We start from the raw sequence: 27454 nt of genomic DNA, 5'->3' as shown, positions 1-27454 counted from the left end.
AGTAAGGCAACATCAACAATATTTACTGGAGGCTTTAATTCAGTCAGATGTTGTTGAAAGTAAAAATACATGATGAAAAGGGATCATTTTAAACTGGTAAATCAGATACATTTTCTAGATTACAACTTAAATTAAATGTTCATTGAAGGGATGTGTATGAAACAGACTTCCGGAAATGTAAAAAAATAAAAGAAGAAAAAAAAAACGAGAGTAAAAAAACTAGATGAAATTGAAACTGCAGGTTTTAACAGACATAATTTCCAGCTGTTGACAGCTGTGACAGTGACAGTGAAGGATTGATGTTATCGGCGCTTGCGGATCTTGGCTTTGCTTCAAGGTTTCAACATCTGAGCAAGAAGGATTTTCTTAACGAGCACCATAAACACCACAAAACTACATTAAAAAGCCAGACCCTTGCCTAAACACGACATTTCCCCTTTTGTGTGTTCCAAAGAAATCATTGTTGTTATGGAATTTCTGAGTGTTTTTCCTAGATTTGTCAGAACTTCTGTGTATACACAAGGGGGAGCTTTTAAGCTTGCCAAGTAGCAAGAATGATTTGAAGTGAACAATAACAAATGGATCAAATCAGGTCTAAGAAGGCTCATTTTTAATAGAAATGTACAACAAATGGAAATGAAAATAATTTAAATGGCATGTTAAATAGAAAATTGATAGAAAACCGTTTCAGTCTCTAACATGATTAGGTATTTAGACCAGGAAGTCATTCAGCGGTAAAAAAAAAAAAAAAAAAAAGGGTCCAATAATTTGCAAAAGAATATGTGGCCAATATTTTCATGAGTTTCTCTCCAAATTCAGAAAGACCATTTTTTTGCTTGCTGCAGTTATTTAACATTGGTCAGTTTTTATTTATTTATTACACTTTGCATGCCAATAATGTAGCCACATTTAATAGAACCTCACATCTGACACAAGAAGCTAAAGATCAGTTACTGTTGGAAGCATTCGTAATGACGGATGTAAAAATGAGGAGTTAGAAGAATGTGGAGTGAACTCGTATGATCAAGATTAAAAATAATAATACCGTCATGTAATTTCCTAATATTCTGCAGCTGTACTCTGCTGTGAGATCCCTGGGAACTCAGAGGAAATGTTGGGAAATCAGACGTAGACCGTAGCTGCAGTCACAACACTGGGCCACATAAACTGCCCTTAATCTCTCTGGGTATTCACCTAACTACCAGTTGCATGGAAAACTTGATCTGAAGACATCTATCTTCAGAGCTAGTTTCTCACTCAACAAGTGAGAGGAGTAGCATTCCCTGGACACGTGACCAGTACCTCACATGGCCAATGCAGAGAAGTGGACAACAAGCAGCTATGGTCGAGTATACTGGTAATTATACCTACTAACAACATTGTGTTGGATTATCCAGAGTAAACTCCTACAAGCATGTGGATAACATGCAAACACTCCATGCAGACCGGATTTGAAACCTCGACCCTCATCCTGTGAGGAAATGGTGCTAACTACCAGGTCTTCCTGTTAAAGACATGATTAACGAATATTGATCGTTTTTAATCAACATATCCTGTGGAGATAATGTCTTTATCGGGGAAAAGACTTGTTTATTTTAGCGAGCCAAAGCCAGACAAGAAGCTCAGCAGCATGACTACTAGAGAAAATTAAACCTTCAAATTTCTAAAAGCTTGCTTCAACAATTGGCATTTACTTGTCACAATTTTTGGTTTTAATTTAATTTTAATTTGACAATGGCATTACTTATGTAAGTATTTTTGGCACTTTTAGGAAAAAAAAATAAGTATGGATATTTAAACTGTGTTCTCAGCTGGAGCAAAAAGTGTTTCCATTGCAGTTTATGTGACTTGATCAAGTGTTGAACTGATTTTCATGTCTGGACTCAGACACCCAATAAAAGAAATTCCTGTTTTGAAATGCCACATTTCAAAATAGACCCAAGAGGAAATGTATTTTTATTTTAGTAAATTTTTTTTTTATCATTTTTACATTTCCGACAAATCTGGGATCTATAATGGAGTGTAATAAAGTGGATTACTTGCACAGATGCTCTTTTTATGGTGTTCTGGAAATCGTAGTAAGTAGTGCTGTGATATGTGATATTTGACCAGGAGCACTTGTACATGCCTATGAGGTGACTGAATCGTGGTGTACTATTGTGATACGCAAAGGTTCTCAGTTTGTGTATTAAAACTGTAACACAGGAAGAATTCTTTCACCCAAACATTTCTGGTTTTACAGGCATGATATTGTACAGCATGAACAATTTGACGCATGTGTGCTTTTCCTAAGTGGTGTGTCTTTTCTATCAGGTGTCGGCTTCAGATGGGGACCGAGGCTCTTTTGGGACCATTGCCTACACCCTGGGTTCAAATTCTGGAGGCACACTTCCCTTTACCATTAACAAGGAGACGGGCCAGCTATGTACCAGCACGGCTCTAGACAGGGATGAGGGATTGGACAAGTTTGATCTAATTGTGACAGCAACAGATGGAGTAAGAGCCCATTTCCTCTATTACTACTGTATCTTTAATATTTAAAATTACTGTAATACTTTGATTTAAACCTGTAAACAGTGCTAGTATACAAATTTTGCCAAGCTAAAACACACTTATTGATTTTGTAGCATGAATGAATTAATGCTTTGATGAATTCTTTTAAAGGCACAAATCAACCAATCTATCAAAAAGCTATTAGTCTAATAGCAATAATTTGGCCATTCTTCCGTTAAGCAGTCATAACCAGATATTTAGTAACTAATATTTAGAGCTAAAGTAAACTTTTCAAAAAGTCAAATAACTTGATTTGTTGCAGGAGAAGATATACATCAGCGAATATCAGATTCCTTGTGACAAAAGACAATCTTTCTGCTTTCGGCATAAAGAAACCAACAACTTTTGATCAATTTTGATGTTGTAGACAAATCAAAGATGTGTTCCACTGAACTGATCAAAGTGATGCTCACGTCAGAACCCAACTCACTGTTTCCTTGCACTGACTTGAAGAATCAAAGGGAGCAACAGGATGGCAAAGCAATCAGTGAAAAACAGGAAATGCAGGAAGGGATGGGGATAAGGAAAAAAGCAAAGAGCATTTTGATATTGATTGCTACCAGATCATTTTGAACAGAATCTACTGGGAAAAAAATAGTCATAATTGAACCATTCTGATTAAATAAGTGTCAAATAAGTTGGAATCAATAGAGGCCTAAAGTGGATCACATTTACATTACTTAAATTTAAAGTATCATTTAATCGCTGGATACATGTCAAACTGGATCTAATCTGCAGTTTTTTTGTAATGGAATAAAATAAGTCATTCCAGTGGTTTTCTGCATATCCATCATTCCCAGCTGTATCCACATGGTGTCTATTGCCTTTGTCTCAGCTATCTCTTTTTTTATAATGGCCTCGTAAACTAACCCTGCAGTTACAGTGTAAACCCATTACTTTGCTGACAAACACAGCATTTGAACGGCTCCATATTTAAGGGATTGTCAACAAAGTGCCCATCTCTCTGGTTTTCTTTAAAACTGCTCAGATTTGTTGTTGGAGTTTTTAATAAAAGACTTGATTGTCATCAAGGCACACAAAACAAAACCAACAGTATGCTGTCTGTGGTGACGTACTGCACAGCTACTTAACTAAAACTTTATGTCCCCAAGTTTAACTTGAATTCCTTTTGAGTGTTGAGCTAGAAAATGCTGTCATGTTACACTGTGTACTTCATGAGAACTTTTTTTCCTACATATATGAATGCAGAAACTGTTGAATCAACTATTGTTTTATCCATACAGGGTGGTCTGAGCTCTGTGTCTCGCGTGAGGGTCACTGTGGTCGACATCAATGACAACCGGCCCACCTTCTATCCAGTTGTGTACACGGTCAGTCTCAGTACCCACAGTGCCCCGGGAACCTCCGTGGTCAAGGTGACAGCCAATGACCCTGATGCTGGACAAAACGGCAAGGTGACCTACCGCACAGTTCCTGCAGGGGGCTCCACTTTCTTCACTCTCAACAAAGACACAGGTGATTTTACTTAATGTGGAAGTGATGAGACAACAATAACTAAACGTTTAAACTAACTTCCTCCCTGCATTTAAACCTCTAAACAGAGGAAGACAATATAAAGAATTGATATTAACTGGTTCAATTGTGACTCAAATGCACTGCAATAATTATATTTAATTGTCAGTGTTACTGTGATTCTGTAAATCCGTATGATTTCCTAACTGAAGACAAGAATAAACAACCAATCCAATGAAAAATATCTTGGCTTAAAAATGCTGACTGTTTTTGAATTTCGGCTTGCAAATTATATCAAACCGAGCCAGGTATTTAATTTTCTCTTCATTATTTATTTGATTTTTTTAACTCCTAATTCTAGGAAACATAAAACGATGTGCTGAACATAACAAGAACCAGTCAGTTCATACAGTTGACTCCAGTAGTGTTGATGTGATTGACCAAACGTTACATTTAATTTTGTTTTAATAGAAAATAAAATTAATGAATTAACTAAATAACTTAACAGGAGTTGTAAAGAAATATATTTAGTTTGTACAGTCTTGATCTTGGCTGTGAAGCTGTCTGTAATTAAGATGAAAGAATTTACACTTCATTTTTATTTTCTGCACTTGCAGGAGTAATTTCTTTGTCCCGTTCCCTCCATGGTAAATCCAACACGGTTATTTCCATGGTGATATCGGCCGAGGACGGCGGCGGTCTAACGGCACCAGTTAATGCCAGAGTCAATGTGAGCGTGGTGGGAGGTTCTGTGGCATCTCCCATTTTTGAACAGGCACAGTATTTCTTCACGGTTTCTGAGGATGTTCTGAGAGGCACGGCGGTGGGAGTGGTCCGTGCTGCAACAAAAGCAGGTGGGAATATTTGTACCATTAATTAGGCATTTTCTTTGTAATGTAGCACTCCTGGTCAGAAACAATCAATCAGAGCCAGGAGGAGGGTTTTAGTGCTGCCAGTCATGCATTGCTTACACCCTCCCACTTGCTGTCAGCAGTGCTACAGCTCCTGCTACTGCAGAGCCTGCAGTGAATGTGCAGGCTAGTTAGCATAGCCACAGACGATGGCAGATAAACAGTTTTTCTGCAATATTAGGTTGTTTCTCTACAATTATCAGCTGCAGAAAACCAGCAATCTTGAGCTTGTATGCGCTTACACTGAGCAGCTCGCACACAACAGTGACTAACAGCGCTAAGACCCTCCTTTTGGTTATGATTGGTTATTTCTGACTGAGCAGTGTATTTCTGCAGATGGCAGTAGGACCACAGAGAGGCAGAGGAGACAGATAATCTGTTTTATATTATACTGTCAGGAGTGAATGTTTGAACAAAAAGTAAAAAACATTTTATTTATTAAATTTACCTGCTGAGGCTTTAATGTTTTTTTTTGTATTGGTATCTCTCATTGCATTTATATTTCATGTTATGCAGCACTTTGGTGCAAGATGCTTGTTAAAAAGGGTTATGTAGAGACTTGACATTGACCTTTAACATTGCTTTTCCGTTCAGGAGTCTCTAAAGGCATCTTATACTCCATCTCTTCTGGAGACCCTGATGGCTACTTTACAGTGGACAGCACCTCTGGGACCATTCGGACAGCTCTTCCTCTTGACCATGAAACCTGCTCCAGTCTTGATCTGGAGATCCAGGCACGCTCCGGTTCTCCTCCAGCCTACGCAAACAGTCATGTTCGAATAACTATTTCAGATGTCAACGACAATGCCCCGACCTTTCTCCCCTCCTCATCGGAGTCCCTCCTTTTGCCTGAAATAACCAAAATGGGAACAGTTATCTACCGTATTCAGGCCACAGACAAAGACTCCGGTCACAACGGTCAGCTCAGCTTCGACCTCATCTCTGCCGGGGCTGCAGGCAGCAGTGGCCAGAGGACATTTGGTGTTGACCGTGGCAGCGGGGAGGTACGCTTGATTGGAAGTCTTTCGTATGAAAGTGTCCCACGCTATGATCTTCAGGTGATAGCGAAGGATGGTGGAGCACCTCAGCTCAGTTCCACTTTCACTCTCGTGGTCCACATCCAAGCACAGGATGCCCAAGGCCCCACCTTCGATACCCTCACCTACAGGGTGGAGCTACGGGAGAACACGCTTCTCAACACACGTTTCCTGCAGGTCCGAGCACTCAACAAAGAGGCTTCAGGGAATTCTGGAAGCTCTCCGTCTTCATCCTCCGTTTCCTACCGCCTGAGGCCCGACGGTGATGCAGCTGGATTTGGCATCATGCCCGACACTGGATGGCTGTTTGTTCGAAGCTCTCTGGACCGAGAGGTTAAAGACATGTTCCTATTGACCGTCCTAGCTACATCAGGCCCAGGTGGAGCAGGGAGGACCGGCAGCGCCACTGTCAGGGTGACTGTAACTGATGAGAATGACAATTCCCCGAGGCTGAGCCAGGAGAGAGTGTTCCTGGCAGTCCGAGAGAATTTATTGGCAGGAACCGGGTTTGGGAGAGTGTCTGCGACAGACAGAGATGCAGGACTAAATGCTCGACTCACGTACAGACTTCTCCACTCTGACAGACACTTTCAGATCAACTCCCAAACAGGTGACTAGAACCAACATGCAGTAGCTACGCCATCACTTCATTTTAACAGTTTTAATTGGATTAAAATTAAATCAGCATTACAGCAAACTTAAAGTAACTGCATATTAAAAGCCACATCATTTCCTACCAGAACATAATGATCAGTAAAATCTTAATGAAACCATTAAATTGCTTTCTGTGTAATTTCCCGTTTTGCTTCAGGGGAGATCAGCACCCGCCTCGCCCTCGACAGAGAGCAGCAGTCCAGTTATCAGCTTGTGGTGGTCGTGCAGGATGGGGGTACCCCTCCTCGCAGTGCCACAGGCACCGCTCACATCACCGTGTTGGATGAAAACGACAATGCCCCCAATTTCACTCATGCCAGACCTGAACGGGAGCTGCTGTTTCAGGTGAGAATCGAGGGAGATATGTCAATATACGAGGCATGCAGCTGCAATTTTTCTCTTTTTGTCAATGGCAAATTCTAAATGTTGTATCAGTAAGAATTATTTTGTGGCAAGTTATTTTTTTGTCATCTATACCTTAACATTGCTAACAGTGCACACAATCATTTTTACTTGATCCACAGTGCCAGAAAAAAGGTCTATATTATTTTCTGTTTTGTACATTTTAGTTGCACTTAAGTGCTTCACAAATTAAAGCTTTTTTGTATTAGACAAAAATAGTAAATATAAAAAGTGATTTCAGGATGATGATTTCATTCATTATTGCGAGGGGGGGGACGGTAGCTAGACAAACCAACCTAGAGCTCTGTGTGGTTTTTGGTACATGTTTCTTCAAAGTTAATCACTTAAACTTGAAGAAACTACTGTATGCACATGTTAAGTGCAAAGACAAATATGAGGAAGTGTTTGCAAACTTGTTTGAAGTCTGAGAGTTTTTTTTTATTGCAGGTGACAGAGGGGCTTCTATCAGGGACTGTGGTGGGGACTCTGTCAGCTAAGGACCCAGACGAAGGGGAGAATGGTACCCTGCATTACTCTTTATCAGGTAATTCCAATGTGGTCAAACGCTGATCCAGTGCCCACTGCAGTTCTGTAACTGAGCGGTGATGACTTTCATTTATTACTGTTTTATCTCTTTCACATTCCTAAGGACCCAGAGCAGAGCGATTCTCCTTGAACCCCACCAGTGGTGAGCTGAGAACTGCTTCCCCTCTGCGATGGGCGGACAGAGCCGAGTACGGATTTACCGTGACCGCTACTGACCACGGCACTCCAGGCCTCAGCTCAACCTGCCAAATCCGTATACAGGTATACAACATATACAGCATATACAGAATATACATTTTTGTTTTCTGTCCAAATTAGTCGAAATCAAGGGGGGAGCTGAAGCCCTTTTTGCAGAGCACAACGGGTAACAGTTTACCTCACTCTTTTTGCTTTCCTTGCTATAGAGTTTTATGAGAACGAGTGAAGCTGAACCCATGCCTATGTAAATAAAAGCATGTATCAAATCTAGTGTGCGTTTCCTGATTCGGAGGTCATGGAGGTAACAAAAGTCCAGGGTGGGAGGGTGATGTTGCGCTCTGGGAGTGCGCTGGCCTGGACTAATTTTCGGAATTCTCAGCAGTGAAGGTCAATCCTGCATATCAACATACAATATTAGGAATTCGGCTGCAGGAGAAAAATGTCTTCAAGGAGAGGATGGTGGCGGCTTGCTTTCACTGTAGAGCTTTAAGCTCTTTGTTTTTCTGCCTGATGTGATTTTATAAAGGAAAAGGATGCTAATTGCAGCAGGAGTGCTTGCCTCAGATTTCACTCGTGCGCTGCTTGTGTGACAGTGTGATTAGACAGAGGGGAAACAGGCACCTTGGAATCAAACGTTCCCAGATGAGATTTGATGAGGGCCAGCTGCAGTGAATCATACAAACAAAAAGGGAATGTGCACCACTGTACAGTAGCAGGGAGCAACACATGCATGCACACGGACATCGTGAAACACTTGTTTTGGATGTCCGGTGTATTGATTTTGAGATAACATTTTACGAAGTAGTGGATAAAATCAAACATGTTCAAATTGTTGTACACTACAGCAATTAGTGTCACACAAATATTGGATGTCTTGAGCAGAAAAAGCAGTGTAGATCAGTAAATAATGGTGGGGACTTTTTGTCCTGATCTGAGTCATTTAGGAACAGACATTTGCTGAGACAACTTCCCTGTACGTTTCTTCATTAAAATCAATATTATGGATGTGCTCAAGATTTCAGCAGCTTTAAAGTACCTGTAAAATAACAGATCGGTATAATTTTGTGTACATTTTAATATGGCTTGTTTTTTTTGTTTTGGTTTATAACATATTTTTGTGTGTTTCAAGATAATATTGTATACAGACAAAGCAAGCAGCATAGATATGTAGTATAAATATTGGTACTCTCTCTTCATAAACTTAAAATTTTGATCTAAATATTCTAAACTTTAATGACTGGAATTTGAGCTGCTTGTGTAACAATCCTACGCACCAACACACTTCTGGGGATAGCAGGTCACATAACGCAATCAATCAGGAAGACACAAATATCCCATTACCATCTCATATATGAACATCAATGTAAAGTGTTAAAATCCAAATCACACTGATATCACAACATTCACCAGTACAATCCAGTTTTCTTAATGTTGTGTTGCCCTACTGCTCAACTAGATTTTTTTTTAAAATGTTTTTGCCAACCTTAATGGCTTCCATGCAAGATGGTGATTTTAACCCAGGCCCATTAAATACCCATCTAGACTGAACAAAGTTAATAATGGGCCCACACACATGTAGGAGCTGTTGGAAAAACAAAAATGTATCTATTACTAGAAAAGTGTATATGATTGAAAAGCAGCCCAGTAACATGGACAATCAAGAACCTTATCAGTGTGTCCTGGCCTATTTGGTGCACTGTCGTTCTTTTTTGAGCAGACTGAGGTATGTGGACGTTGGCTATTGCTTTGCTTTATTTGAATTGAAGTATTTACAAGTTTCCCATCAAACCTTTGATCCTAGATGAAATCAAATTGCTGCAGGAGGACATTTATTCTGAAATACTGCACATTTTCCCTCCATGTGCAGTGAGAATGCCCATGAGGGTTTATGAAATTCTAACACAAAAAAAACAAAAAGCAGGCACCAATACATCTCAAGTTCAAGTTTAGGGATGTATGTGCCTTACAGCTGCACTGTCTCCTGAAATTTAAAAGAATTCCAGTCTTGTTACATACAGCAGACTTTGCCTTGATGATTTTCTCCCATGCTTCATTAAAATGATACATTGAAATGTTCTGAAGTTTGTTTTAGTGTGTTTTGGCTCAACCTCTCTGTTGATTGGGGGAAATAGTTCCATGTGATTGCTATCTGAATCATCATTATTATGTAACTCAATTGACAGAAAATACTAGAAAAACTTGAGTTGTTTCACTTTATTTGTTTTCATTTCAGGTCCTCAGCAACTCCAGGTCATCTCCAACACCCAATGTCCTTTCTATGACCCTGAACACTGTCGAAGGCACTGCTCCTGGCTCCGTTATCGGCTCCCTACGGTCACCTGACCATCAGGATTCTACTGTGCAGGGAGGCCAGGTGACCTACCTGGTGGTGGGAGGGACCGACCGGGACGGGACCTTCATGGTGGACCGCCTGGAGGGTGATGTTTACCTGGTGCGAGAGTTGGACTATGAGAAGGGGTCAAGATACACTCTGCACATTGAGGTGTCTGATTTCTCTCGGGCGTTTCCAAGCAGCCATCTAGTCAAGCTCGACATCAATGTTCAGGATAGCAACGACCACGCTCCGGAGTTTTCAGAAGACCCAGTGACAATTGTGATCCCAGAAAACATAGATCCAGGAGCTTCTGTGTACACATTCCAGGCTGTGGATAGGGTAAGACAATTGTTGAATTGTTAACCAGTGACTGTAGATTTGGGCAGCACAAAATAACGTGCTCACTTTGTATGTTGATTCCAATGAGTGAACTTTATAGTCATCTGTAACAGGAGTTATCATCAGTTGTTTCTCTGACTTTTTGAACATTTTTTCTTTGAACTTCGTCTGCCATCTTATTAACCTTCAGTGTAGCTATCTCATTTTAGCACTGGAATGCTTTGAAAAGAAAATGGTCGTTCACTTTCTATGAAAGTCCTACTATTAGGTATAAAAGACTACCTTTTGTGTTGTATAGGATGGCAGTGGGCCCAACAGTGAGCTACATTATTCCATTGAGCATCACTGGCCTGACACATCTGACCTCCTGATCCTTGACCCTGTTACTGGCGTCCTTACCTTGGGGAAGACGTTAGACCGTGAGACTACCCCGTCCCTCTATCTTGTGGTGCGAGCCACAGACCAGGCAGTGAATCCCTCTCAGCGGCGCTGGGGCTCGGTCACCGCACGGCTGTTTGTGACGGATGAAAACGACAATGCTCCAACATTTAGCTCTCCATCTGCTGTGAGTGTCATGGAGGATCAACCTGTGGGGTGAGTTTATTTTCAGTGGCTTCAAGCACTTTTTAACACTTTTCGTTCAAGTTAACATTGCAAAAGATAAGATAAATTTCTAAAACGTTAGAGTTACTCCTCTGTTTTTGTCAAGATTTTAATTTTGGTTTCATCTTCACCAACAGGTTTGTGATTTTGTATGTGGTGGCGCGCGATAAAGACGAAGGAGAAAATGGCAGAGTATCCTACAGAATCCAAGCAGGCAACAGTGCTGGTCGTTTCACTCTCAATCCTAACACAGGTAAACTTATTTCAAGTATGAAACTTCAAACAAAAACAAGACAATGTTCCAGAGACAAAAATTGTATGCGGAGGGAATCTATAGGTTTTCATTGAACAGAAGAGGAAAAGTTCAGTGTGAACAATAGTTTTATCATGGATAAGGATGAGCAAAACTTGGATAATAAAAAATACTCAAAGAGCTTCATCTGAACTTCTTAAGTAACTCTCATAACGTAATGTACTTTGAAGAAATGTCCTTGAAGTCCTTTGAAGAAATGTTTTGCATTTTTAGCAGTTTCCTAATGTTTCTTAACAGATTTGTTCCTGGAGCATAATCCTTATAATGCTGAATTTGAATTATATTTTCAGGCTTTGACAGTTCATATCTGAGGCTAGGTATTGGTGGCACATGCAGCTCTGACTGGGATTAAGAACCATAAAACAGACACTTAATGCAACTTCCAGATGGAAGAAAGTCTTGACGTCATTACGTTTGAGTATCTGTTGGGTTGATTTCATTTCTGGGTTGTGTGGCGCTAAGTCTGGAGTTATTTTGAGATGTAATAGCAGATTAGCATGCATTGTGAAGAGCCTTGCCAAACTTAATGGCTTATGTAGAAGGTATCATTAGATGCTTATTGCTTAGAAATGGCCAAGTTTGCTCTGCAATCTGTTACTTAAGTTTTCTTGTTGATTTTATGAAGATTTCGGAAAAGTTTCTTCTGAGTTGGTTGCTCACATAACACTACTTAAAAATTAATATTTGTAGAAAATAACTTTTGTTACAGCTGCAAACAAAAATTTCAGTCTGAATTATTTGGTAGTCTTTCCTACAAATTGCTAGGTAAAATGGAAAGGGCGTGAAAAAACAAGGGCCATGATGACCTATAGAAGTACATGGTTTTCCTGATTCTGCCTTTAAATGACACAGACAAAAATCCTCCATGGACATTAGAGTCTGAGCCCCCACAAAGACGTCAGCGCACAGCGTATCCTTGGCTTGCTGTGGCATTTATAAATTACACGTCTCTCAGGCACTGAAGCTAAACTTTGCACAATTCTGTGTAAAGTACAAACACACAAACGCAAACATGTATTTCATACTTCCCCTCACTTTGGCTGACCCTTCTTTTAGTTGGTGGGATTGCAGTAGGGCTGAGGGATGGAGACAGAAAAGCGAGGAAAGTAACTGAGCCCAGACTCTGAGCACTCAGGTTGTAATTCACTGATCTATGTGAATTAAAGTGATTCACATAAGTTACACACATTCGCACACTAGCTGGTGCCTTGCAGATTTAAAGATGAGATTTTTAAAGCAACTTAAAAGTGTGTAAATTAAATAGCAATTTCAGTGGAAAATCTGTTAAGGTTGTAAAACTTTAGGGTAAAGTAATAGTTTTTAAAGAGTTCTAATAAACTATTATATACATTCTTTCTGTTGCAGGCTCCCTCTCTATCCTTAAAGCCCTGGACCGGGAAGAGCAGGAGGTCTTTAATCTAACTGTCGTAGCAGAGGATCATGGGGTACCGCAGCTCTCCACCTCCCAGGTGTTGTGTGTGCAGGTTATTGATGTGAACGACGAAGCGCCGGTGTTTCATCAGGCTGAGTTTGAGGCCCAAATAATGGAAAATCGAGGACCAGGAACCACTGTATATACTATAACGGCCACAGACCGAGACCAAGGTTTGCTGAAAGAGAGTTTATAATAAAAATAAAGCTGGTTGACTTTTTTTAACGGGCTGGAGACAGGCGACTGTAGCAAAGATAGTTTGCATATTCATAAATACTGAGAGAAAAGTGTTGAGTTACTCAAATGTTGCAGTAACAGGAACTTATAGGCCCTGAAAAAGTATTTGCATCCCATCTTTTGTGTTTTGGAAAAATGTTTTTGTATCCAACCCCCACTGAGTAAATAGTTTGTTAGAGACGTCAACTGCTGACATTTAACAGCTGAACTTCTTTTTGCTATATTTCTACCTTGCATATCTAGAAACAATTTTTTTCTTTTAATAATGCTACCTAACAGAATAGATCAAGCTCAGTCAGATTGGATGGAGAGTGTCAGTGAGCTGCATTTCCCAAGTCTTGCCAAGGATTCTCAACTAGATTTATGTGTGGACTTTGACTGAACCGTTCTAAAACAGAACATGGTTTGCTCTAAACCAGATATGTCAAGCTCACTTTCCACATGCCATATCCAGCTTGCAATAGAATTGTGTCCTGCCCGCAAGATAATTTTACATCTTTATTCTTAACCCACCAGTGGAATACATAATGCCACACCAATCAAACTATGGATTTTTTAACACACCACGACAGCAAGCTTGCGGTTCAAGTAGATCCAAATAGGGCACCTCCACAGATCTTGATGGTGTTTGCAGAAAGTAGAAATGAAATGTCAGCTCACTCAAGGCAAAGTATGACTCTTTGGGTTCTGCACAGTTTCTGCTCTTCATTCCCAAGACGATGCTCCAGCTCTGACTAGTACATGCCTTTATGAGGAACTGCTCCCAGGAGATGGTGTTTTGGTGACATGTTTTGAGCTACAGCACAATAAAAACACCAAACATCTGGCTCCAAACATTGATGAACATGTGGCAAAAACAATGCTAAATATCTGGCAAAACATGGCTATTGCTGTTGTGTTTTTTCTGCTAAATGGCATGTTTTCATCACCCTATATTGTGCTGTTGCTTTCATGTATTTTTTTTCTAAACTGTTGGTCCTTTCTGTGAAAGAGTTTAAAACGCCTGGTCTTAATTTCATTGGAGCTCTGACTGATTAATGTTATAGTCCAGATGAAAGGAAGTCTTTTACAGCCTCTGGCAGGTTTTATTCTGGGATTTCTCTGTATTTGGCTCCATCCAACCCAACAACTCTAATCAGCTTCCCTGATTAGAATGAAGATCTGCCAGTTATATTTTTGAATTAAAGGTTCAAAACATACTTTTCACCTGTATTCTTTGATTTTCATACTGTTTTTTCACTAATGTTTCATGTTTTCATAAATATTTTGTTTGTTTTGTTGTTTTTATAACAGGTTCCAATGGTCATATAACATATGGAGGTGTTACAGAAGATGGTTTTGTCATAAATCCTTTGACAGGAGTCATCACCACGACAAAGGAACTTGACACAGAGGTTCAGGCTCATTACACACTCACTGGTAATCAAAACATGCTATTTTACACAACTGAATATGCTCTATTATGTAGAAAAGCTCCCTGTTTTGTGTATCGGCATAAACTGTCAGCTGACAATTTCTCATCAGTGTATGCCAGAGATGGAGGACTGCCTGCAAATTTTGCCAAAGCTGTTGTCCGTGTGGAGGTCCAGGATGTGAACGACAACATTCCTATATTTGCAAAGTCGGTGTATGAACTCGAGGTGCCAGAAAACCAGGATCCCATAGAGCTTTGCTTTATCAAGGCCACAGATCCAGACTCTGGTCCTGGTGGAGAACTGGAGTACAGAATTGCAGGTGAGAGATAGCATTTTGTTTCTAATATTAGACAGTGATTTAAATGATTCATTTTTGTGATTGGGTTCATTTCTCTATGTTTCTTCAGATTATGCATAATGGTAATTCAGAATGTGTCCAAACAATGCTTTTTATTTTGTGGTTTTTCCAGGCTTGAAAGGACCAGGCAATTTTTTAAAAAATTTATATATCTATATAATCAGCCCCATTTGGACTACTGTTATTAAATTGCCTCACCTTCGTCCAGCACTAATGCAACTTAAATGCCTGTTGATGCATATTCAATACAAAAGAACATTTTGGAAGTACTTTTTGTCATCTAGTGGCCAGTGTGCGTAAAGCATCCAGTTTTGATTTTACAGTATTAAATGGCATTTGAAAAACAATTATATCTGCCCAGAATGGATTATACAGAAATCTAAATTACAGATTATGTTAACAATATAATCAGTAACAACACAATTCAGTTATTTTATACCTCTACCAAGTTCAAAATAAATAAATAAATAAATAAAACTGTAGCTGGAGCTCGAACAATTGTTTATATATTAATATGCCCAGTTGTGTCTTATGTCATTTAAATTTTAATTCTTATGTACATGGTACTTCCAAATTAACTATCCTTATTGAATTTTGATTGTTTATTTTGAAAGCAAATTAAACAATCCCTGTGCATCTATATCACCAGAGATATGGTGATATTTGATGATTGAGATGCACATAATTCCATTTCATCTGGCTTTTGTAATTACTGTGCTCCCTGCATATTCAAGAGACCTTCATTGTGACTTGCTTGGGTTACTTCAAGGTTCCATGAAACACAAGACTTTGCTAATGTTTTTCTCTATCATCATTGTAGCGGGAGACTTTGATGGAGCCTTCCAACTCCACCCTAGGACGGGAGCTCTCTCCACCTCACGCAGACTTGACCGGGAGACAATTGTGGAATATAACTTGGAGGTGGTGGCCAAGGACCAAGGGAGTCCTCCTCTCAGTGCTACTGCCACAGTCAGAGTGAAAGTGTTAGATGTCAATGACAACAGCCCGGTTTTTAAAAGAAGCAGCTATAACACGGAGGTCTCTGAGGATGCCGCAGAGGGTTTTCAAGTTCTGCAGGTAAGACAGATGATTAAAAAATAATCAGAGCGTCAAATGAGCACTCAAGTTTATTAACATATTGCTGAATAATTGCTCCTTCTTTTCCAGGTGTCAGCAACAGATGCTGATGATGATCTTAATGGGAAGATCCTGTATTTTCTTAGCCAGGAGGCACACGGAGCGTTCACAGTCGATGAAGAGACTGGTCGTATCACCACGTCAGCACCTTTGGATCGGGAAAAATTGGCGTCATACAGCTTTCAGGTGTTTGCTGTAGACCTTTCTCCTGCTGTGCCCAGGAACTCTTCTGCTCAGGTAAAAACATTGGAGCTGATGGTGGCCAGTTGCTACACTCGCACAATGATTTTATCCTTTTAACTTATGGGACATTTACCCAACAGGTGACGGTCACCATTCTTGATGTCAATGACAATGCTCCCTTCTTCGTACAAGACCCGTTGATCATCGAAGTTTCCAACAGGCGTTCCCAGCGTGTTTTAGCCACTATGAAGGCTGAGGATAAAGACTTTGGTGCCAACGGTTCTGTTTTTTATCGCTTTGCCACATCTGTGAAGGGATTCAGCATCAATTCGCTGACTGGGGAGATCCAGGCCACTGAACCGCTAAGAGACCTTACTCAGGCTCAAAGGACCTTGATAGTGGAGGCCATGGACCAAGGGAGCCCAGCACAATCCGCACAAGGAGTGGTGGTAATTTTTGTGAAGGAAGTGGAGTACAATGGCATTCGATTCTCAAGGAATGCTCGAGATGTCAGCATACAGGAAAACGCTGAAAAAGGTTGGGGAGCATTGTTTGGAATCAGGGACTTGCATTGTTTGTCAGTTTCTCTGATCTCACAGTAAGTAATATTGTCTCTGATTCACAATTCTAGGCACAGCAGTGGCTCAGACTCAGGCTCAGTATCCTGATGGCACACATATGGGGATCAGCTATAGTCTCTTTAGTGGGAACAAAAAGCAGGCTTTCAGTATCAGCTCCTCAACAGGTGAGATTATCCAGTTTGCTTGAAACCTATTGGTGTATAAAGCTGTCCCAGTTTGAGAATCTTCCCCACCAGTCTTGTTAACAGACATTTTCCTTTTGCCATCTGTCATGTAGGTGAAATCTGGGTGCAGAGCTCCCAGGGACTAGATTTTGAGGACAGTCCCCGACTCCGTCTTGTCGTGAAAGCTGAAACTGTGTCCTCCACATCATTCATGGCTATTAATTTGGTACTTCAGGATGTTAATGACAACCTTCCTCGCTTCCAGTTGCAGAATTATGTCGCCTACATGAAAGAGGCCCAAGGATATGAAATGCCAATTATACAGGTGTTTAAAGATCATGAAAGTTAACTTTACATTACTAAGTCTTACTATCAGTATTAGATACACTGACAGTTCTAGAGGTAACATGAAAATGTTTTGTTTTGTTTTTAATTCCTTCCTCAATTCTTTTCCCAGGTGGTGGCCGAGGATGTGGATCAAGGGCAAAATGGTCAGGTGACCTACTCCATCCAGTCATCAAGCATGAGCGGTTTGTTTAAGATTGACCCGATGACTGGAAGCATCACGACAGCTGCCATCATGGACCGGGAGATCTTTACAAAAACCAAGTGAGGATAAATCATTAGTCCTGATAAACATGCACAAGAACAATTAACATACATCTTTGCAGAATACATATTAGTGCTGCGCAATATATTGAATATTAATTCAAAAACACTATAAATGTTTGCAATATCACAAAAGACTCCTTGTAAGTACATGGAGTCTTTTATTGTTCCTCTTCTTGTTTTTCACTCACTAAGTTGTTAGACTTCGGTGGGCTTAGGGGAGTTGCTAGTTTGTTGTCGCTGTTTCCGGACTAGTAAAGATGAACAAATATATAAAATCCTTTAACTGCACGTTTTGTTGTCTTTCTCATTTTAAGAAATGACTGAAAGAAATTTGTTTCAATATGAATATATATGTAGCCCTTTGTGAAACAGATGGTTATGGAGTAGACTAGAGGTTTTGAGACAGTTTTAAAAGCAAAGAGATGCTTTCATTATATTTTCATTTGAATTTTTAATGGTTTGGATAATTGTAAGAAATGATTTGTTATTATGAAATGAAAAATGTCTTCAGGGAAATATATTTTAAGCAATGTTTAATGTAAGGTTATGCTACTGCAATAAAATATGAATTTTATTTTAAGAGCTGTTACACAGCCTAACCATAATTATTTTATTGGGTGCTTTACATTCATGTTCTCTTCCTATTATATACACTGCTCAAAAAAATAAAGGGAACACTTAAACACTTAAGTGTTCCCTTTATTTGAGCAGTATATTTCCATAATATCCATAATATCTTTGTAAAAAATATACATTTTCTCAACTCACAGGCTAGTAGTTACTGCAACAGACAGAGGAAGTCCAAGATTGTCCGGTTTAGCCACACTAACAGTGATAATTGTTGATCAAAATGACAACAGTCCTACTATCCCCTTACCTCAGGAGGTTCGCATCCCAGAAAGTGAGTGTTTTTAATTTTTAAGCAATCTGTTTATTGGTCATCATCATCTGTTAAGTACAACAAACATGTATGTCTCATTTCCTTAATACTCTTTCTTGTCAGATACATTAATCGGCACAGAGATTACTCTTGTGACGGGCAACGACGTTGACTCCAGTCCCGCCCTGTCCTACTCCTTGCAGCTTGACCCAACAGCTTTAGGCAAATTTGGGATTCACCGTTATAGTGGTGGTGTATCACTCACTGGCCCGCTGGACTTTGAAGAGAAAACATGGTACACCCTAACCGTCAGAGCTACAGACAGCCAGCACCAAACTGAGGCAAACATTACAATTGTGGTGGAGGATATTAACGACAATTCACCAACATTCTCCCAAGATCTCTATCAGGTAGGATGACCTATAAAGAAGGGGAAATGAAATTTCCTTTTTTTTTCTTCTTTTTTTTTACTTTTGTATGAATGTAAACTCATTGAAATCATTGTTTTTAATGTGCACTGTAAATTCCATCTGCATGAGGAAATGCACACAGTCATATTTTTCTTTTACATTTTTGACCTCTTCACACCCCTAAAGACTTGACACCATAATAAATTTTACACCAGAAATTGTCGCTGCAGCATACAGCTTTAAAACTGTTGTAAAAACATGCAGGCACATTGCCTGTGTGCACACACTGTGGGCGATAAAAGTTAACTGCCTAATTTTAACTGGTGAAAAGTTGTAGAGATGAGCCTATATAAACTGTGTCAGGAAATTACCTCAACATTAGCACACTCTGAGGAAAACCAGGGACTGTGCTATGATATGCACTTTTTCTCATCTGTGGGGCTACTGCCTGTTGCCCTCTTGACTTGGATTTAGAAGATTTATCACAGTATGTATGTAACTGGTTTCCCTTTTTTGCCCTGTGGTGTAACTGTTTGATTCTCACTTATTCACAAAAAGACAACAAATCACATTATACCAAAAAAAAAAAACATTTTAACATGTTCACATTTTTTTTCTGTTAGTAAAGGGAAAACTGGCATATGTTTTGTTGAGTTGTTATTTGAAAAGTCCATATTTTTTTTAGATATTTCTATGCAACAAAAAGCTAGGGTTGTCAATTGATAAATACAATTTAAGTTTGAATTTGAGTGGTCAGTATGACTGAAAAGATGCTACATAAATTCAGTGCATTTTCCAATTATTTGTAATTAAACAATCAATCAATAAATTCTTTAACCAAATGTTGCTCTCCAGATTACCCTGCCTGAGCACACACCACCTGGAAGTGCAGTTATCACAGTAACAGCAACTGACAAGGACTCTGGAGATAATGGAAAGATCACCTACAGAGTGATGTCGTCCACTCAGGAGGGTTATTATATTAACCCCAGCAACGGTAAGATTATCTAAGCTCTTCAGTTTTCTATCTTAGTTGATCCTCACTGCATTTTTTGCACTGACTAGATTGCCTTTTCTGTCCAGGAACCTTGTTTATCAACCACCGAGCCGAGTTTGACCCTGAACGCCCAGCAGTAAACATCGTCATTGAAGCTCGTGATGGAGGCTCACCTCCACTCTCCACTCTCACTACAGTCCAAGTTCAAATATCTGATGTCAATGACAATTCTCCTGTGTTTCACCAGTCAGAGTACAGGTTAGTCAACATTTATTTACAGGTGCATCTGAATAAATCAAAATATCATTGCAAAGTTAATTTATTTCAGCAGCACATAGAAAATGATATTATAGCTATTTCATATTATATAGATTCCATAAAAACAGAAAAATATATCTAAGTATTCATTTCTAGAATTGTTGTTTTTTTTGCTTAGAGTTAGGAAAAATCCAGATTCATCTTCTCAGAAAAATATATTACATAAGACTAAAAAATATTTAAAAGAGAAAAGTTTATTGAAAAATATACCCACATGCTATAAAGTAAGTCAGTACTTGGTTGGGTTTGATTTTGCATTAATTAATACAAAAGTGCTGCATTGCATGAAGGCAATCGGCCTGTGGCATTGCAAGGGTGTTCAAGAAGATCAACTTCAAGAAGATCAACTTCTCTTCTGCATGGTTTGGGTCTGTTGTCTTTTATCTTGCTCCTAACAATAACTAGAATATTTTTGTTTTAATATTTTATTTATGTTTATGCAGTAATACTATGGTAAATGGCAGATAAGGCCATGTTTGCTCTCATGAATGATATTTGTCTCCTCTCAAGGCTGTGGTTATCCTTCATATATATGTCATTTTTTCTTGTTACCTGAATTACTGGAATAACTTAACTTTGTGGCAATACTCTAATTGACTATTAGAGTATTGCCACTCTAATTGCCACACCTTGGAGCATGTTGGCTCCAAGGTGTTGGAGCCAACATGCTCCAACACCTTGGAGCATGTTGGCCTAGTCTCAGGATTAATTCTTGTATGTGACATTTTTTTGTATGCAGGGCTACAGTTTCTGAAGACACCATCCCAGGGTCAACAGTTTTGACCTTCGAGGCCTTCGACAGTGACCTGTCACGAGAAAACTGTGGCTTTGACTTCGCCATTGCCAGTGGAAATGAAGGAAATGCATTTCAGATTGAGAGCAGCGTACGCTTCCTGGAAGGACGGGGCTTCCAGACAGTCGGAATGCTGCTATTGGCTGAGAGGCTTGACTTTGAAATCAAACCACTTTATAACCTCACTGTGGTGGTGTCAGACCGAGGTGTCCCCCAAAGGAGTTCTAGTGTTGCTGCAATGATAACCATCACCGATGTTAATGACAACCCTCCAGTGTTCACTAGAGCAGAATATACTGTGTCACTCAGCGAGGGAGCTGCCTCTGGGACTGAGATTATACGACTGACCGCAACAGGTGGGCAAATGTTTTATATTCTTACCTAATTTAGCTGCTGTTCCTTCTTTATAATCTGCTTCTTCTGTTTCGATTTGCAGACCCAGACTCGACTCCCAATGCTGAAGTCCAATATACCATCAGCTCCGGAGATGAGGTGAACCTATTTTCCATTGACCAGTGGACTGGAGCCATTAAGCTTGAGCAAACACTTGACCGGGAACACCAGTCTATGCACATTGTCATTATTCAAGCCACGGATGGCAATGGCCATTTTGCACTAGCTCCAGTCATTGTTGAAGTAAAGGATGTAAACGACAACCATCCATTCTTTCCTGTGGAGGTCCTAACAGCCAGTATTCGGGAAAACCAGCCAGCAAACTCAGCTGTGACTGTTCTCCATGCCATAGACCATGACACAGGGGTTTTTGGCCAACTGAAGTACTACATGGTGGAGAGGTCTGGGAAAGGAAAAGACAACTTTGTTGTGGATCAGAATTCAGGAGAAATCCGAAGTAAATTTACATTTGACTATGAAAAGATCAACTCCTTCAATTTTGAAGCCTTGGCTGTGGATTCGGGCAACCATTCAGCAACTGTAACCGTACAGGTGTTTGTCACAGGTGAAGACGAGTATGACCCACTGTTCACGTCCAGTCAATTCTCCTTTGAAGTGCCAGAGGGAGCCAAGAAAGGCCAGAGCATTGGCCAGGTTCAAGCACAGGATGAAGATGAAGGAGTGGATGGTGTTGTTCTCTACTCTATAACTTCCATCTCACCATATTTTGATGTAAACAAAACTACTGGTGTGATTTTTCTTAAGTTAGATAGTTCCGGCAGCAGCAGCAGTGGGTCAGGCCGGGCTAAACGGGAAACCAGGGTTATGACCCTGGATGTAAAAGCTCACAGTCCACTTGATGCCTCTCGCTCTACATCAGCCCAGATCTCCATTGACGTCACTAATACCAACTTTGGCTTGGCTGCTGATGTAAACATACTGCTTATTATTATCATTGCTGTGTCTCTGGGAGTCATCATATTACTTGTAGTTTTGGCTGTGGTAGTTTTCCTTGTCAAGTCACACAGGAGGAAAAAAGGTCAAGATACAGAAGACAGGACTCTTGCATCAGGAACTGCCTTAAAGATATTGGATGAATGCACCTCGGGACCTGGAGGAGACAATATTTACCACCAGACTTTGCCAGGTTATGTTGCTGATCAGGGAGGAGCTGGTGGTGGTCCCTACCCTAGAGGAGGCTCTTTGGACCCCTCTCACTCCAGTGGCAGAGGATCAGCTGAGGCAGCAGAGGATGATGAAATCCGCATGATTAATGAGTACCCTCGCGTTGCCTCTATTACCTCGTCCATGCAGGAACACATCTCAGCCAGAGGGCCAGATTCTGGAATTCAGCAGGATGCTGACCAACTTTCGGACATATCCTGTGAACCTGCAGCTTTGGAGGGAAGCACTTGGTTCAAAGGGAAGAAACTGGGAGGCAGTCTGAGTGGGACCTTGCTTTCTGGCCAGCTCCCAGTCTACAGGGATGAAGGAGGTGGTTACCTAGGAGTAGGTCGTGGTCTAAATATTTCCCTTCCCAAGGATTATGCCTTCCCTGAGGATGGTAAACCATCAGTTGATGGTTCGCTCACTGCTATTGTTGCGAGTGATGAGGAGCTTCGTGGAAGCTATAACTGGGATTACCTGCTCAACTGGTGTCCTCAGTTCCAACCTCTCGCCAATGTCTTCACTGAGATTGCCCGGCTAAAAGATGAAACCACTCAGCAAAATCAGAACCCTCGCCAACCCTTTCAACCCAAGCCCAAAATGGATCCCAAACCTAGAATCGATCCTCCTCCTCTCATCACATCAGTGGCTCACCCAGGGGCTATGACAGTGCCCCCTAAAGTCCCTGTAATTGGACGGACATTCCCCCACTTGTCCTCTCTACGTAGGTCTCCTATTAGTCATGAAGGATCAATTTCCTCAGCAGCAATGTCGCCAAGCTTCTCTCCTTCCCTGTCACCTTTGGCTGCTCGGTCTCCAGCTGTTTCTCCGTTTGGAGTCAACCAAGGGCCTTCTGCATCAATGATTAGCACCAGAGAGCCTTCACTTGAGCAAAGTCCTGATCATGAGATGAGAATATGATTGGCACTATTTACAGAGGGATTTAAGACTGATGTCATGAACAAAGCACGCAATCCCTCTAAATGTTCTTTTGAAGAACATGTACTTTTCTGATATAACTGATTTCATCATGAGAAAAAAAACGTTTCACAAATGCGCTGATCAATTTTGCATACAAACATCTCTTGGACAAACAAACACTGCACATTTACCTAGTTTAATACTTGGGTTTGTTATTCAGATACTTGCAGGAATATACAAAAGTGAAAACATGCCTGGTTTGACAAGAACCAGCCAAACTCTTTTTTTTTTTAAGTGACATAGATCTCCATGAACTGAACAGGGTCAGGAGGTAGGTGTTTCCACTGACAAGCCCCTAAAGTCAGAGATCTCTTAGTGTGTAGATAGATAGATAGATGTGCTGTTTTTCATGTTTACCTCACTGGCTGGCCAGAGAGCTAAGGACCCTCTCTTTGTGTCAATGAACTTTTTTACACTACAGTATTAAACTTGTGTTGTGGGTGCTTTTTAAAATGGCTTCTGGACATGAGCAGAGACACAGTGATGGACCTGCAAAGGCATCACATAGTGGACAGAAATGGAGATTCCCTCCAAGTCAAAGAACACTTGTTTTGATTTTATTTTTATATTTTTATATGAATATATGATTTCAGGTCTATTATTCTACATTGAGAGGTTATTGTTTTGTGTATTTGCATGTATGTATATTTGTATGTATCTCTTACATTTTTAGAGACTCTTGTGACAGTTGTGTGAGAGTGGAAGATGTTTTTGTACAATTATTTATATGAAAATACAGACTTTCTGCCACAATTTGGCAACAGGAAAACCAAGCACAGCTCAGTTTGATCTGTTTCTAACCTGTTGTTATGTTCCGATTTCTTTTTTTGGTCAAGTTATTGATCAGCCCAACACCAAAACAGAAGTCGAATGAAGATCATCAACATAAACTTAGCACAAAAAATAAGAAAATTTGTGTTTTGTCCTTTTTTGTGCTGCTGTTATAACAATGTTTTTTGTAAAGAGATCTTAGTGTGTAAAAGTCTGTTTGTCTCTTCTTAAGAGTTGCCACAATTAAGCAGAAATGCATACATTTTCCTTCTAAATGTGGCACCTTTTTAAAAAATAAACAGGCTTTTAAACAAAATAATATATTTTCCCAAACATCATTGTTACAAAAACTTGACAATTTTGTTATTTTTTAAGCTAAGTATACAAATCTCAGCTTCTCCAGTTATTCAGTATTACGCTGTGCTTGCACAGAGTGGCACATTCCCACTGTCATTCAGAGACATCTGAATTTTCTGATCACCTATGTGTCTTTGAAAGAAAGTGCTTCCTCAACTACAGTCTTCACAGCCATAAGGCTATGAAGGTCTTCATCTCAGCTCAATGCAAAGACAATGAACAAGCTGAGATTCTTAACAAAAGAGTTTAAACATAAGAGGGTTTTTTTCCACAAAAACAGTTCGTTTGTTAGATTTGGGCAGGAGTGAAAGCTGTTTCCTAAAAGTCTCCATGAAAAAACAAAAAAGCAAAATAAAAACACAACTGAGAGCTGTTTTTATAGTTCAAACCTCAAGCTGTCGTGAGGTACATCATGACAATTTTCTAATCCAGTATGTTTGGTTCTCTTGGTTCCGTTTTTCTTTTTGAACAACAAAAGAGCCTTATTCATGAGTGACAATAGGATAGAGCAGTAGATATTTAGACAGATTGTGGCCTCTGGTCATGTCATGAAGAAAAGTGAAGCTCTTGACCTACAGTTCTATGAATGTTTTAACCTTCGCTGAAGGAAACCAGGTGGCTGAAATAACCTTACTTTGTAAAGAGGCTGGATTTCTCCTGAAAAAAAAGGTGAAGAACTCGATCATCACTGAGATCTAACGTGTCTAATCCATGGCAATGAAAACTCTTGGCTGAAGTAGTTTGAGGATTTGCTCACAACTAGAAAACTCTTCTTGGATTTTTCCCAGCGTAACTGGAGGAGTTAGCCAGAACTTGTTTAAGATGGTGTATAACTTTCTGCCTGGGATACCTCATTATCCCCCAGAATGAGCTGGAAATGATTTTTGAGAAGAAGGATTTCTGGAAAATCCTTCTTCTCAGAAACTATTTATTCAAGACATTTTTTAATCAAAATCTGTAAAAGCCTGTTCATGATATTTATGAAGCAAATTTTATATTGTTGAAAATTACCACAGTCAACTGAATAGCTTTTTCTTACTGCTAAGAAGACAAATTTTGTTATGTCTATGCAAGTCTTTTCTCAAGATTCACATAGATCATGCTACACTTACTTGTATTTGTCTAACACAGTTCTCAATAACATCTCTTTAACTCCACTTCCAGACTCAACTCCCAGTTGGTGATACAGTAGCACTGTTTTTCAGGACTGAAGATTGCACTTTGGCATTCAAAACAGAAAGTTAAGCAAGCTCTAACCCCAGCCTAGTACAGGAACTGCTTCGGTGGAAAAATCTTGTTGGAGAAAAGTCGCACCTGAGCCAAACAAATGGGAAGCAAAAGCCTGAGTCCCCAGTGAATGTAAAAGATTTTGGCAAACAGTGCAGTATTTGTGTCTGTTTTACTTTCAGGTTTAATGCATTTTGTGTTGGTGTTTCTTGCTGTAAGCCACATCAGGGGCAGTTTTTAACTCTTCGTTTCCATTCAGACCATCTAACCAAATTGCATTTTCTGGATGTCCCATTGTTTCCAAAACACGTTTTCTACCTCTATTATTTGTTCATCACAACACTGCATGTTCTCTCATGCAAAGCAGAAAGCTGTGGCTGACATGCTAAGACAATTTTATTATTGCTCAAAAACATTTGTGTTGGTAAGCTTCAATTTAAACATGGATGCCAGTGACTGATCAGTGGACAAATGGCCAAAAGAAATAACAATGAGACAAGCTGTACATGTATTTAAAGCAAATAATAAATTCCTACTGATCTCTTTTGACAAACTGGAGTCAGACCTCATCTTTGTAGAATATAATCCAAGATTACTAGAGAAGAACTGTTACAAAATTAATCAGACTTAAAGAAGCAAATGTCAAAAATAAGCTGTAAATATCTAGGTCAAACAATGTGTGCATTTGTTATAGACATATTTTGAACCTACAAAAAACACTTCTGAATAGAAGAAAATATTAGAATTTAAAAAGTAAATTCTTTGGAAATTAATAATTTTCACTGATAAATTCATCGATGACTAAAATAATTACTTGCACCCCTAAGATGCAATTTGGGCCCAAATTGGTCAGAGTTGATGGATGGAGAATCTGTGTAAAGATATATAAAAAATACCACAGTAAATGTGACTGAATGAGCATGATCTATTTTTAAAAAGGGTAAAGATTTTAGTATTTACATGATCTCAGCTGGTAGACAGAAAACAGAATTGCACTGTAATTGCAGTGGAGAGTTGTTCAATGGATAACCCACTAAAATCCTCCCTTTTGTGAGTTACTACATTTAGACTGTCATCCATACACATACGATCAGTCTACATAATTTCGATTTAAACAGATGACCTAAGCGGTATATCTGCAGAGAGCAAAAAGAAAAACTTGCTGGCTTGACCTAGATATTCACCTGCATACAAACGTTTGTCTACAGTCTGCTGCCTCAACCTGCAACAATAAATAATTACAAGCACACAGATAAATTAACTTGGAGACGACTGCTCAGTGCCACATATGTCCCATGTCAGCCTACCTAGCTAACAATAGCTGGCCTAGATTCTGTTTTTGAGTGAACAAACTAAAACTGTGCTGCTTTTTCAATAGAAAATAGTGCAGAAATTAGCAAGAAAGCATTACTCAAAATGTCAGTTACACTACAACATTCATCAGGACTGAAGTCCTGTTGCTTTCTGTCAACTAGAAAGTGTCCCACCTAAAAGAAACTAAAGAATAGCCAGGCGGTGATTTGGTACTCAGAAAAGGATAGTCTGACATATTTAAGATGACCGCAATACACAAATATAAAATTGTTATGTCTTGCATCAATAGGTTTGCAAAAGAGAGAATCAATAAAATCAGTTATCGCTAGGAAATAGGTTTTTGATTTTGACCTCACTGGTGCA

General features: G+C 39.7%; 1 protein-coding gene across 1 annotated transcript in view; it reads left to right on the top strand.

Annotated features, from left to right (window-relative positions):
- Nucleotides 1-26330, top strand: part of dchs1b (dachsous cadherin-related 1b) — an 88434-nt gene extending 62104 nt beyond the window's left edge. Inside the window, exons 5-29 of the mRNA XM_008427253.3 lie at nt 2314-2496; nt 3798-4029; nt 4644-4880; nt 5532-6584; nt 6786-6973; nt 7478-7574; nt 7680-7837; nt 10008-10448; nt 10747-11042; nt 11189-11304; nt 12730-12969; nt 14327-14452; nt 14558-14767; nt 15627-15883; nt 15974-16180; nt 16267-16663; nt 16758-16871; nt 16985-17196; nt 17329-17480; nt 18254-18384; nt 18487-18773; nt 19629-19770; nt 19857-20028; nt 20828-21237; nt 21318-26330. Of these exons, the coding sequence (XP_008425475.2) occupies nt 2314-2496; nt 3798-4029; nt 4644-4880; nt 5532-6584; nt 6786-6973; nt 7478-7574; nt 7680-7837; nt 10008-10448; nt 10747-11042; nt 11189-11304; nt 12730-12969; nt 14327-14452; nt 14558-14767; nt 15627-15883; nt 15974-16180; nt 16267-16663; nt 16758-16871; nt 16985-17196; nt 17329-17480; nt 18254-18384; nt 18487-18773; nt 19629-19770; nt 19857-20028; nt 20828-21237; nt 21318-23362 (8103 nt within the window). The 3' untranslated portion in view covers nt 23363-26330. The remainder of the gene's footprint in view (nt 1-2313; nt 2497-3797; nt 4030-4643; nt 4881-5531; nt 6585-6785; nt 6974-7477; nt 7575-7679; nt 7838-10007; nt 10449-10746; nt 11043-11188; nt 11305-12729; nt 12970-14326; nt 14453-14557; nt 14768-15626; nt 15884-15973; nt 16181-16266; nt 16664-16757; nt 16872-16984; nt 17197-17328; nt 17481-18253; nt 18385-18486; nt 18774-19628; nt 19771-19856; nt 20029-20827; nt 21238-21317) is intronic.
- The last annotated feature ends 1124 nt before the right edge of the window (nt 26331-27454 follow it).

The sequence above is a fragment of the Poecilia reticulata genome, chromosome 14 (genome assembly GCF_904066995.2).
Source record: "Poecilia reticulata chromosome 14, P_reticulata-male-v2, whole genome shotgun sequence".
NCBI classification, from domain to species: domain Eukaryota; kingdom Metazoa; phylum Chordata; class Actinopteri; order Cyprinodontiformes; family Poeciliidae; genus Poecilia; species Poecilia reticulata.
The sequence above is the reverse complement of the archived record's forward strand: the minus strand, read 5'-3'. Positions and strand labels throughout refer to the sequence as shown.